General features: G+C 27.6%; 1 protein-coding gene and 1 non-coding gene across 2 annotated transcripts in view; both read right to left on the bottom strand.

Moving 5' to 3' along the window:
- Positions 1-11281: 11281 nt before the first annotated feature.
- Positions 11282-12946, bottom strand: part of LOC112687421 (60S ribosomal protein L21) — a 4771-nt gene continuing 3106 nt past the window's right edge. Inside the window, exons 4-5 of the mRNA XM_025560118.1 lie at positions 12269-12398; positions 11282-11401 (exon numbers count right to left, since the gene is read on the bottom strand). Coding sequence (XP_025415903.1) covers positions 11318-11401; positions 12269-12398 — 214 coding nt within the window. The 3' untranslated portion in view covers positions 11282-11317. The remainder of the gene's footprint in view (positions 11402-12268; positions 12399-12946) is intronic.
- LOC112687526 lies at positions 12878-12941 on the bottom strand. Its single transcript, XR_003148987.1, has one exon. It is a non-coding gene; the product is annotated as a small nucleolar RNA SNORD31 (small nucleolar RNA).

Below are 12946 nucleotides of genomic sequence, written 5' to 3'. Positions count from 1 at the left end.
GCAAATGCTGTAAGTCCCGAGCCTTGGTTATTAGTAAATACGTACAATTAAATAAAATAAATATACCGATTTATAGTAATATAATAGTTTTAAAAATGTTAAGAATGTTGAAAGTTTAGTTTTTAAACATTTTACTGAACTATTTATATATTATTTCACTTATATTGAACTATTTTTAAGAACGTACTATTTATACCTATTATATAATAAATACAACGTTTTAAAATTCTTTTTTTATATTTAATTTACAATTTATTCAAGATCACTTAAATAAAAATAATTATTTTAATATTTTTGTATATATTTATTTTTATAGAACTTAAATCAAAATGTAGATGTGGTTCATTATTTAGGTTTTTGGTTATTTTATAATTTTGTGTAAGAAATGGGTATACAACCTGGCTATTGTTATAGATAGGTAGGCTGCAATACGATTGCGCGCGGTCCTTATCAACGGTACCTTTTTAGGTACCATTTGTAACTATTTGTACTATTTAACCTAAACACATATAATTTAATACATACATTTTAACATACAATACACATACAATTTAACCTAACAACATATACGACAAATAACAAATTTTTTTATAATTTTTTTTAATAATAATAATTATTTTAAATTTTAATAATAAGTTGGCAACGTCGCATCCAATTTCACGCGCAATCGTACGCTTTTGAATAGTCAAAAGCGTGTTCTTTGGTATTCCGGCACCGCGCGCAATCGTATGCTCAAAAAGGTAAAACGCGCGCAATCGTACTCCACCGGATAGGTATACATGAGACTCATTTAAATTGGTATTTTTATTAAATGGGCCCTAATTATATCCAGTTTCCGATAGAGAAAATTGACCCAGTACGCGTCTGGCTGCAGATATTGTTCAAATAAAAAACAGGGTTCAATATACTTACAGTGAACGCGCCACATTACCGTTGGTATCCATACGAGTATTCTAACGATAACAATAAACACGATTTTTGATTTCGATCGAGAAAATGGGTAAGCTTTTTAAACTCAGGTTAAAATACAAAAAAAAAATTCGTTCACGCTTTGTGTGTGTATATATATATATATATATATATATATATACGAACCTCTGCAAGATTATATCGCGAATCCGAGATCGCAATACGTGGATATCGTAGTAATAAGATATGCCGAGAGTGGTGCTAAAAAACAAGATTACTTCCAACTTTGAGAATGATTTCATATGTTAATCGGCAGAGCGGAAAACTTATTAAGCATTTTTACAAATTCCGTAGAACTTTTAAAAGAACTTGTGGGAATAGTTATCTTGTTTAATTTTTAATGGATTACAAAATTAACTACGTTCCGGTATTTTACGTCCCAAAAACTTTATTTCGAAACTACACATGATTTATAATTTTTTTTTTCTGTCACCGTCGAATTATGTCTATTTTTAGAAAATCGTCTGGTTGTGATTATTATTGCAACATTTTAAAATTTCGGTTTTTATAGAACTCATGACTACCAGTGTTCAAGACAGTAAAGTAAATTAATTTCGATTCAGATATACATGTCAATACTACGAGACATTTCTGGTTACGATTAAAAATTTTTATTTAATAATTATAATTTAATTATAATATAATTTAAATATATACGTTCATAAAAATCAGGGGTGTGCCTTGACATTTTTCCAGGGAGGAGGGTTTCAATATTTTTAATAACACGTATTTCAAATATATTTATTTCACAAGAAAATAATTCATTAAAATTAAATTAAATTAATTAAAAAAATTTAGATAATTTTCATGACATTGATAATTTAAATGGTAATAATAAATAAATGGTTAAAAATATTTAATAGTAAAAAAATTTTCTCAAAAGCTATAAAAAGCAAATCATTTTGTTATATAAAGAAATGTTGCCAAATACACCTTTACCACCAAAATCAATAATTATCCCTTGGAGTGCTTGGCTAAAGTAAACCTGTTTTAACACAGATCATTTTGAAGAGTTCAAAAATGTAATTGAAATTGTAATCTTGCTTACATTAAAGCAAATTTTTCATAAAATGTTGAAAGCATAAAAAAATTTGAACATTTTAATTTGTCACTTGTTAAATATTTTAAAACAAGTAAAAATTCTATACATACATTTTCTACTAGCGCAAATAGTACAATAATTAAAAAATTTAAAAATCTTTTCGATAGAAATTATGGACTAATGGTTTTAAACAAAATTTCGAAAATACTTCAAGGTGACAGTGCAAATTTCAACAATTTGTCTGTTCCAAATTATTCACCGGATATGTTGTGAACCCTTACATGCGTCAGGTATATTAATATTAACAGATATATTAGCCAATTTTAAAAAATCACCAACAACCAGAGTTGACGTTAAACGCAGTTTTTCATCCTACAATTACATCCTTACTGATCGTCATCATAATTTTACAGAAATAAATATGGAACACATTTTGATAACAAATTAATATACCTACTACATTAAATTTGTCGTACTTTATTCTTATTATGAACAAATATTTACTATTTACTATATATTATCTACTTTTTTTTAAAAAAATTGAAATATTATTATGTATGTTTGACTTTTTTTAGTGCACATTTTCATGCATATTTTACAATTAAAAATGCATATCAACCCGATCTTTACTAATTTTTGATTTTATAGTACTAGATAGATCTAGGGCCGGATTTAACTATTGTGCCGCTTTAAGCACTAAACAAATTGCCGCCTTTTAATATAAATATTTTTTTAGTCTAAAAAATGTTATTAAAGCATATAATTATAGTTGTTTCCTTTACTACTTAAAATTTGAATGATGCAAAAAAAAATATACAGCTGTTATAAAAATACATACAAACATATTCATAAAAAAAAATCTTAATTATAAAAATATGATATAAAATATAACGATAAAAAATATGGTAGTAAAAAAAGCTTAAATATTTTATATTTAAATTATATTCAAAATTAAATAGTTAATGCCTAGTACTTAGCCCAATCGGCTTTCATAAAATAAAACATTTTATAATTAGTTGCATTTATTTTAGTTCTAGTTACATATAATGAAAATGTAATATTAAAAATTATTTGCGCCCTTGAGAAATTGCCACCCTAAGCACTAGCTTATACTGTTTACTGGGAAATACGGCAATGGATAGATCGGCAATAGATGATATAAATAATCCTGGTAAAAATGTTTACGAAATTAAACTTAAGTTGTATAAAAATATTAAAAAATACTTTTTTTTTTAAATTCCTTGAAATTTCCAAGGAAGGTTTGAACACTCAACCATCCCCCTCTCTAGGCATTCCAAGAAAAAAATAAATTTTCATATATTATCATTAATCATTATTTTCAATTCATTTTTCATTAAAATTTTTTTCAGTTTTTCTCTTTTTCTTCCCAGTAACAGTTTTAATTACAGATATGTACCAAAATTAATTTTTTTTGATTTCCATTTTGGTTAAATTAGATTGAATGACAATATTTTAAATATATTCAGTTTGTGTTTCTACTTACCTCATCACACACCTACAACGTATTTTTCTTTTATTTTGTGAGCGGTGAAAAAAAAATATGTTACATTATAAAAACCCTGTCTACGCAAAGTTATTTTATTAAAGCTACCGGTTAAGAGCAGAGCCGAGCCTTTGCAAAAGCCATGGCGTTGAAACTATAAAGACGTGATAGCGGATTACGAGGATATTCTAATATCACTGCAATGATGAACTTAAGAGCTTAATGTTGTAATCTGCAAACTCGTAGAAGTGGTATATATTTTTAATAACACATACATATATTACTGATATCTGTAGGTTTTATAATACAAATGTGATACGATATATTACATAAATTATAAATTTAAATTTTTTCATAATTTTAAAATAGATTTTTATTTGTTTTTTTTATTATTTACTCATCTAATTGCATTTTTCTGGATGCCTTTTTTTGAAAATGATTTTATTAATTTCGCCCTCACTTAATTGTTCGTTTTTGTTAATATTGACCAAAGCTAATCCATTAAGTCGTTCTCCCACAAATTAAAAATTAAAAACGCTATTTCATTATTCGGGAAGTACATATAAACAACTGCGTAGCTAAAGTTACAGACTTAAATCAATAATAAAAATTAATTTTTAATTTTAGCCAACAATAAACATACGTAAAATATTAATTAAATATATTCAATTATATAGATATTACCTAATATTAAAATCTTTATTCTTATTCGTTTATTATAGGGACCGATGAAAATCGTATTTTGTGTTCATCATTAATCGAAACATTACAAATTTATGTTTCCTTTATACGGGTAAATCATGCCTAGAGATAGAGAAAGAAATAATATTCTTTTAAAAACTAATTTCAGTGCTTACTAAAAATGTCGTTTAGTGAAACAATTGTATCTAAAGTTGAAATGTGATTATAATATAATTTATATATTATCCACAATCACAATTCTGCAGGTAAGTATTTACACTGCGGAGCCATAATATCTGTGAACAATCTAAGCACAGGGACGCAATTTCAATGAAAAAACTGGAGGTGCTGAAGCTCCTCAGTAGAAGTAAATAGGGGTTTTGGTCCTTCTTCTTCCTTAAAAAAATATTTTGTGAATACATCATTATTAAAATGAAATCTATTAAATATTATTAACTTTGGTCAAAATATATTTGGTGTTATCAAATAGTAATAAAAATTATAATATTTTGATTTTTCAATAATAATATCAATAATTTAATTTAAAATAAAAAATGTTTTCGTTCCACCCTAATGTTCATTGACAATTATTGTGGGGATTGGGAGAATACTGAGTAGTGAGTGGCTACTATTAAAATTTAATACTTGCCATACTACTTTTTTTTATAGTTTGGTACCACTGAAGCGGAGAAAATATTAACTCTAAATATTTATTGTTCATAACTTTTTAGTTAGATTAGATTAGATTATAACAGTTTTAGTTATATTACACATTTTCTGAAATTAATAAATATAACAAATGAAAGTTATTATAAGTTTAGATTTTGTCACAGAAGAATAATTTCTAATTTTATGAGAATAATAACTCATGTACAAAAAAAATATCGAAAGCCCTGTACTGGAATGGATATCGGGATTATTTCAGACTCAATCAGAATTCAAAATCTAACTATGTCTATATACGATATAATGTAATTTAATTTTTTGAAAATTTACATTTTCTCTATTCAGTTTCCTTTCCTCTAATATATAATTCAAATAGCAATAAAACGTTACTTAAATACGATCTATGCACAAATATCAAATTTGCCTACTAAATTGCAGTATTGAGGTTACATAATTGTAATTTACGAATAAATGTAGCTCGTAGTAGCTATTATAATAGTATATTAATTAGTAATTATATGTACAGATAAAAATGATATGATTAAACGCGAATTATCTATATGCAGATAAATAAGTCAACTATTCAAATAACATTATGAAATATTATAGATATAAAAAATATAAAATCTAAATAGAAATAAAGATATAAATTAACTACGTGGTAATACATTATTAACCCATTATATATCTCGTCACATCTCCTTTCTAAATGCCAACCAAGTAATTTTTTTACGTTTGAATCCAAAAAATAAATCCTATAGTCGCACTACTAATAATTCAGCAATTCCAATGAAAAAAAATCCTGAAAAAATACTCGTAAAACAATCATCTCAAGTACCGTATCAATCGTAATTTTTTTACTCACATAACCCATGTGGCTGATGAATCATATACCTACATGAATCGATCAGTAGTACAGGAGAAATTCTTAACTTATTTTTTTTGATTACGATCCGTGACTTACAAACCCTTTTGGGATGCAAGAAAACTTTTCTTTTCAACTATAAAGAAAAAAAATAGGAAAAACCTTTTTTAAGTCTACGTAAATAGTACGCAGAAGTGTACATATGTGTATAGTTACACAAATATGTGCATAGATAATTGTATTTTATTCAGTCATGAAATTAAAAAAAATATCTCCAGGGTACCCAATGGACCACTTTACGGGCATCTTTAGGGATTACAAGACTCCCAGATATAATATGGATCCATATGCGGTATTAATAGTAAAAAAGAGTTTTTTTTTGCTTTTTACCAAATACTCGTAGAATATTAGTTGATTTTCCCTTTAAATATCCACTTTTAAGTACCACTACATTACTTTTCATGGTCCTACCTGAAAATTCCTGGACTCACCAGTGGCCCTACCACCGGTCTGACCTTAAACATAATATAATCATTTTTCGTAAGCAGAATTATTTTAAAGTAGTTTAGTCATAGTGTTGGAATTTACTAGAATTTTAAAATATAGTAATTACATCATATTTTTTTTGCTGAAATATCATTTTTCGTGGCTCTACCTTATAATTGGTGGCCTCCAATTGGTCTAAAAAAATCCTGGCACCGCCACTGCTTCATTTCATCATTCAATCGCACTACATTCGTATATAAACTATTAATTTAGAATGATAAACGAAAATACAAACCGTTTTTACTTCTTTACATGACGATTGATTTTTTTTTCCGGAATTACAAGTTTATCTTTTTTCTCGTACAGCTTTCTAAAAAATATAATTGTTGTTAGTTTTCCCACGTGTTCAACATACTTTTCCAATATACTTTTCAATCTTTTGAAATCGTTATTTTTTCCTTCTATACGACTCTTAACACATAATAATTTATTTGGACTCTTGTTCTTGACGTTTTTGTGACGTTTTCGAATTCACTTTTTCATCTCTGCAGGTTTTCTTCTTCCACTTCAACCCTTTTTAGTCTTCTTCGATTCTCCTTGCAATTTTTCAATAAGCGTGTTCCGCAAAATAGAAATGACCGTTTTCCACAAAAAAAATATGTATATATTTTATACATCTTGGCATTGTTGTCTCCAAGTAGCGACGAATGATTCGTGTTTCACATTTGATCTTACAATAATGTAATAATATTCGCTATGTCGTCTCGTATTTGTTCACATTGAATAGCATTACATATATTATACATATATAATAATGACAGCTCCCAAAAGTTTGCGGCACAAAATTGAATAACATGTAGGTAGTGCGTGAGTTTGTAAAATTTCAGAACGGTATGACCACAGTTTAAATTATTTATAAAAACTAAATAATTTCTATACCTACCTACCAGTGCATTAACACACTTAGTAGAGTTGAAACGAGTTCAGTTATATCATTTAATTGTATATTTTCTAGTTTAGTCCAATATAAGTCCTCGCAAACTTTGATAGAAGAGAGTCAAGATTAATTTTTGAACACCTTGTCCGTGAATATTATAACACTGCTGAGTAAAAAGTTAAAGACCTTGAATATGTTCTTAACACCAATGTAAACTACATCAAGTGTAAATTCAACACTAAAAAATAATAACAAAATATTTATACTAAACACCGATAGTAGGGTACGTACAATATTGTAGAGACTTGTAGTGTTAAAAGTTAAACATGTTATGGGATAGTGAATGAAAACATATTCGTAGATATAAATCGAATTCTCAGATTTCGAATTATTCGTTTAATAATATATAACTATGCAAATAAAATAATATCAAAAACGTATGTTTTAGATTAATTTACATAGACACATACAGTAAAAACTCGACTTTCCAGGATAATGGAAGGAAGGAATCACACGGATAAATAAAAACCACGAATAATCGACATTTTTTATAGAACGACTTTTACAGTCGTTGCCAGATAAATTGAGACGGTGACGGCGGGGCGACAACGGAAAACCAGTGGTTCTCCGTATTTCAATATTACTACCAAAAATACATCAATAAACCAACAATTGTTATAAAAATTATTTTACGATATTAATTCCAAATTATTGCTCTAGCTTGACTGTGAACTTTACGATTTTTAATTTTTGAACTCATTATAAAAAAACTATTTATTTTATAGCGTACGTTTTCAGTATAAAAGAACACGAACACATACTGGCACGAATGAGTAAATATCCATCTATGTTAGTATATTCCATAATGACCATATTTATTATTATTTAATATTGTCATTGATCAGCCGAGTCATTTATTTTTATACATTTATAATAAACAAATTGTTGATGCGATTGAAGTGTGCCGCGCGGTCAAAACACACCGGGTTCGAACTAGTGACTGTGCGCGTCGTAGCCAACTGTGTGACCTTTGCACCGCACTGCCAGCAACTTGTTAGGGCTACACTTCATGAAAAGCGCCGCCGCCACTGTCTAAATTTATCTGGCAATGACTGTACTTAATTTTTTTTAATTTACTATTAAATTAAATTTAAATTATATTATATAAATGCATATTTTTTTTATTTTTATTATTTATTTTTTTTTTTAATTAAAAAAAAATACATATTTTCGTGTTTTAAAATTATCAAGGCTTGGCATTTGAACTTCAAATTTTGAAGCAATCAGTTTTTGTTTATTGCTGTCTGAAATGATTTTTTTTACTTCACCTATAATTCTACTAATTTTTCTTGAATCTATGACATCATATAATTCAAAATTTTCCTACTAGAAAAAATTCAGAAGAATATCAACTACTTCCATACATTTACTAATAACATAGTCCACATATTGCTTATTTAAATTAATTATTATTATATCATCTTTAGCATTTTAACAATATACTGTGTTTATTATTACGTGCTTTATTTTGGTACATACAAATTTTCGGAAGAATAAGCACGTATAATCGAGAAATGGTTAATCAAAGTTTTACTGTAGATATACGTTTCTGTCTTATAATATTGATCATCGTCACGTGTTTTGTGAGTAAAATATTCAAAATATATTTTATAAAATATCACCAATAAAATAGAATAGCACATAATTAGGATATAGTAAAAAAAAAATGAATTTGAAATTGTAAGAATTAATAATGGAACTAGAGCGAATATTGTTAGATGTTTGTTTAATATATTTTTGACGATCACTTATTCTGGAGAATTCATAAAATAAACAACTAATATAAAACAAACTATGGGTACGATGTTTCTGTATAAATATATATATTGTGTTACTACAAGTATAACTTAGCATGACATAGTAAAGTTTTATTCTTCTAAAATATACTTAAATAAAAACTGGAACAATTTCTTCAAAACACTATAAAAACATATTAAAAATAGTTGATATTGTTTAATTTTTTATTCACACCACTTAAAAACTAATTTAACTAGTCGAACTTTTAAATTTTTTATATTTTTCAGTTTTACAAAAATTTCCAAACGAATTCCAGAAGTGATCATTTGCCCTGTTCCCATTCAGCTTCCAAACAATACGTATCTCATACGAAATCCATCGCGCGAATCGTCAAAACATAATTTTACGTTCGAAACACCATATTTATTTATTTTTTTCAATCCGCAGCTCCGGTATTTCTTCCAAAAAAAAATGAATTTAATGTTGTGCAAAAGAACCACACTTGGCCGGACTGCAGGAAAATCTCTAGAATTTGACCGTAAGAAAACCGATGGCAACGATAGAAAGTGAACGGGTTTACCGTCGGTCTTCCGAATGCCACGTGCATCGCCGTCTTGAGTTTCTCGGCGTTAGCCGAGCTAACGAAGACGGTGGTGGACCTTAACGCGACTACGCAGATGGACGAAACCGAGTCGAACTTAGGCAGAGACGACTGTACGTGGCAAACGGAACCGAAGAATTACCTGGATGTTGGTATTCAAACGCCTACAACCCAGTGACGGACCGGCCCAGGCAAAGAGTGGAAGAAATCCTCTAAAGGCCCCCTTTACTTACACTTATTTGGCCAAGTCATACATACTTTAGAACAGCGATTCTCAGTTTTTCGGCCGAGTTTTCACGGAGCCTTTCTATCAGTAGTATTTTCTCGTGGAGCCCCAAAATTTCATAATTCATGTTTTGTCTGTGTTCTACGAAGCATATTGCACATAATATGTATCCAGGAGGAAACTCAAAACGAGATAATATGTAATCAACATTATTATTTATGTACAATATACCCAGCCGGGTAATATCTGGACCGGGAATGGGTTTCATCTAAAATTAAACTATTACATTTTTTTTTTATCGGAATTTCAATATTGTTTGTAAACTTATCGGTGAATCATATTTGATTTTATGAGCCTTGTTAAAATGTATGTATATATGTTTATTTTAAATTACGTTCAATATTTTATGGTTAATCGAACAGAGCTCTTGAGGAACAATTGCGGAGTCTAACGGACCCCACGGAGTGGTAAAAACCATTGCTTTGGTACAGTAAAAATATTCAAATTTGCATCTCATGCTACAGCGAATGAGACGAATGAAACAAATAGAAAACGAACAGTGGAACAAAATAAAATAAATAATTTTGTGTAAAAGGCTGAGACAACGAGCCTCGGGGCTCTAGCCCTCATTACCAGTGGCAAACTGGCCCAGGTGGAAAGTGGAAGAAATCCACCGGGGTCGCTGCGTGAAAAGCTTTTTCGTCATGGTCTACTAATAAAGAAATACTACACAAATTATGTAAAATTAAAAATTATTTATAATAACGATGATAAATATATCATAATTGAATTGTTAAATATTAACCACGATAACCTATAAAATATAGTTAATTTCAAAGGAAATCCCTTGAAACGAATTTATCACTTACCTAAATTAATTTATCAAGTCACAGTAAAAATATGTATTTACAAACGAATTCGAGCGCCATAGTCATCACAAGCTAATGGTCATAAATGTTTATAAATTATCAAAGACCAAAATCGAACTTATCGATTAGTTAGAATGATTCATTTAACCTAACAACCTAACCACAGCTCTAACACTCGATGAATGAGCACAACCAACAAATTCTGTACATACGCTGCAACAATATCACAATGAAAATTACATTTAGTGTAATAAAAAATAATAATAGAAAATAAATATGTTTTTTCCCAAGATAATTAAAACGTGATTGGCTCAAAATAAATTTAACAAAATAAATATTTATTAAAAATCTTGTGCGACTTTCTACGAGGATTTTTTTTTTGCAATGCATCCATATTATCGCATCATTCACATAACATCTTGGAGATTTCATGCGATAACGAGTAAAATCCTTTCGTTTGCTAAGAATTAAAGTTAAATTGAATCGAAAATATACGGTGGTGACTTACTAATCTTTTCCAATGCCATAATCTCTACAGATGGCATTAATGATTTTTTTTACAAGGACCGCTCAAGGCAATCGTATTAAAAGAAGTGTCAAATAAGGATTGTTTAATAATAAAAAATAAAAGACAAAAATGTGTTTAAATTATACATTTATATTTAAAACAGCAATTAAGCAATGAATTCATAAGGTAGAGGAGCTAGACTGATTGGTTCTGTTCCTCTTACTATGTGACCTGGACGGGGTCCTTGAGGCTAAAAAATAATAAATAAATTAAAAAACGTTTTTATATACACTGTAATAATCATTTGACATTTAGAATACCTAAACACTTCATAATAAGCGGTGAGCATTATCTAGATAAATAATTAATTATCTAAACAAATATATTTAGATAAATAAATGTTTAGCGATTCTTTTATACTGGCATTAATAATATAAATAAAAATCATCGTAGTTTAATCTATAATAACCAATAAATTGTTATAAAATAAAAATAATTTGAATTTAATTCATCCTACAGCCATAAATATTATTTTTATTCTCTAATTAGTTGTTGTAAAACATAACTACTTAGTAGGTACTCAGACACAACACACACAATTAATGCATAATGTATATTATATTGGCTTACATATTGTACAATAGTTACACATAGCAATTATATACCCTAATTAGTTTAATTATATATAAGTATATATGTTTCATATATTGTAAATTTTAGAATTTAATTTGTCCATAGTTTAGTATTCACATTAATAAAAAATAATATTCACAAAAATATAACAGTATAATACACATTATGCTAGTCTTCTTTATTAACCACCACCACTTAACTGTTTTCATAACTCCTCTTCCTCTATCTGTTGTCACTTGTCATTCAATAATTATAATATAATGTTATAACTTGTCTGTTAGTTTTAGTTTACTATTTAAATATGGACAAATTTGTAATTCAATAAATTAATATCATAAAAAATACAAATTATATATCTTAGATACATTTTCACAGACTATCTTTTATCTTTAACTAAATCAATTTTAAGTTATCTGTATACAACACTGTTCATAATTTATTAAATAATAAATAAAAACAATGTACTAGAAAATATTTATCTTACTTTGCGTTTTAGGCTCACTCTGATTCCCTTCTTTTTAGCATCAGCAACTTTCTCTTCGTTTTCTTTTACACGTTTGATAAAATCATCACGGCATTTAGATGGGTTGACATGCTCAATACGAATATTTATTCTAAAAAAAAAAAATATAAAAATGTATTAATCTGTTAACCAAATTTTATATAATTTAGATAAAAATAATTTTTATTCAACATAAACAACTTAACATAACCACAACATAATATGTTTTAATTATTTTATGTCTCATTTAATAATTTTACTAATTATCAATAGAACATACCACAGCCCATACAAAATGTTTTTTTATTTACAATAAATTATTAATTAGCTGTGTCCATTGACAATACATTTTTAAATGTTCAGATCAAACCTTCAACACGACATTCAGTCTGGGGCGGTATAAAATCATCATAACAAAATAAATATACAATGAATTTTTCACAATATTAAAATAAACTACTTTAAATAAGAAATATTAAACTTAATTAATTTATTACTCATTTTCAAATCAAACTTTTAGATAATATTCAGTCTGGGATGTTATACAATCAAAATTATAAAGAATACCAAAGTATTAAATAAAATTAATGTACTTTCAGATAAAACCTTCAACATGACATTCAGTCTGGGGCGGTATAGAATCATCATTGTAAAGAATAA

This window comes from Sipha flava, unplaced genomic scaffold (genome assembly GCF_003268045.1).
Source record: "Sipha flava isolate LNK unplaced genomic scaffold, YSA_version1 34_pilon_pilon, whole genome shotgun sequence".
In the NCBI taxonomy this organism is placed as follows: Eukaryota; Metazoa; Arthropoda; class Insecta; order Hemiptera; family Aphididae; genus Sipha; species Sipha flava.
Note: the sequence above shows the minus strand (reverse complement) of the source record. Positions and strands in the feature narration are given on the sequence as shown.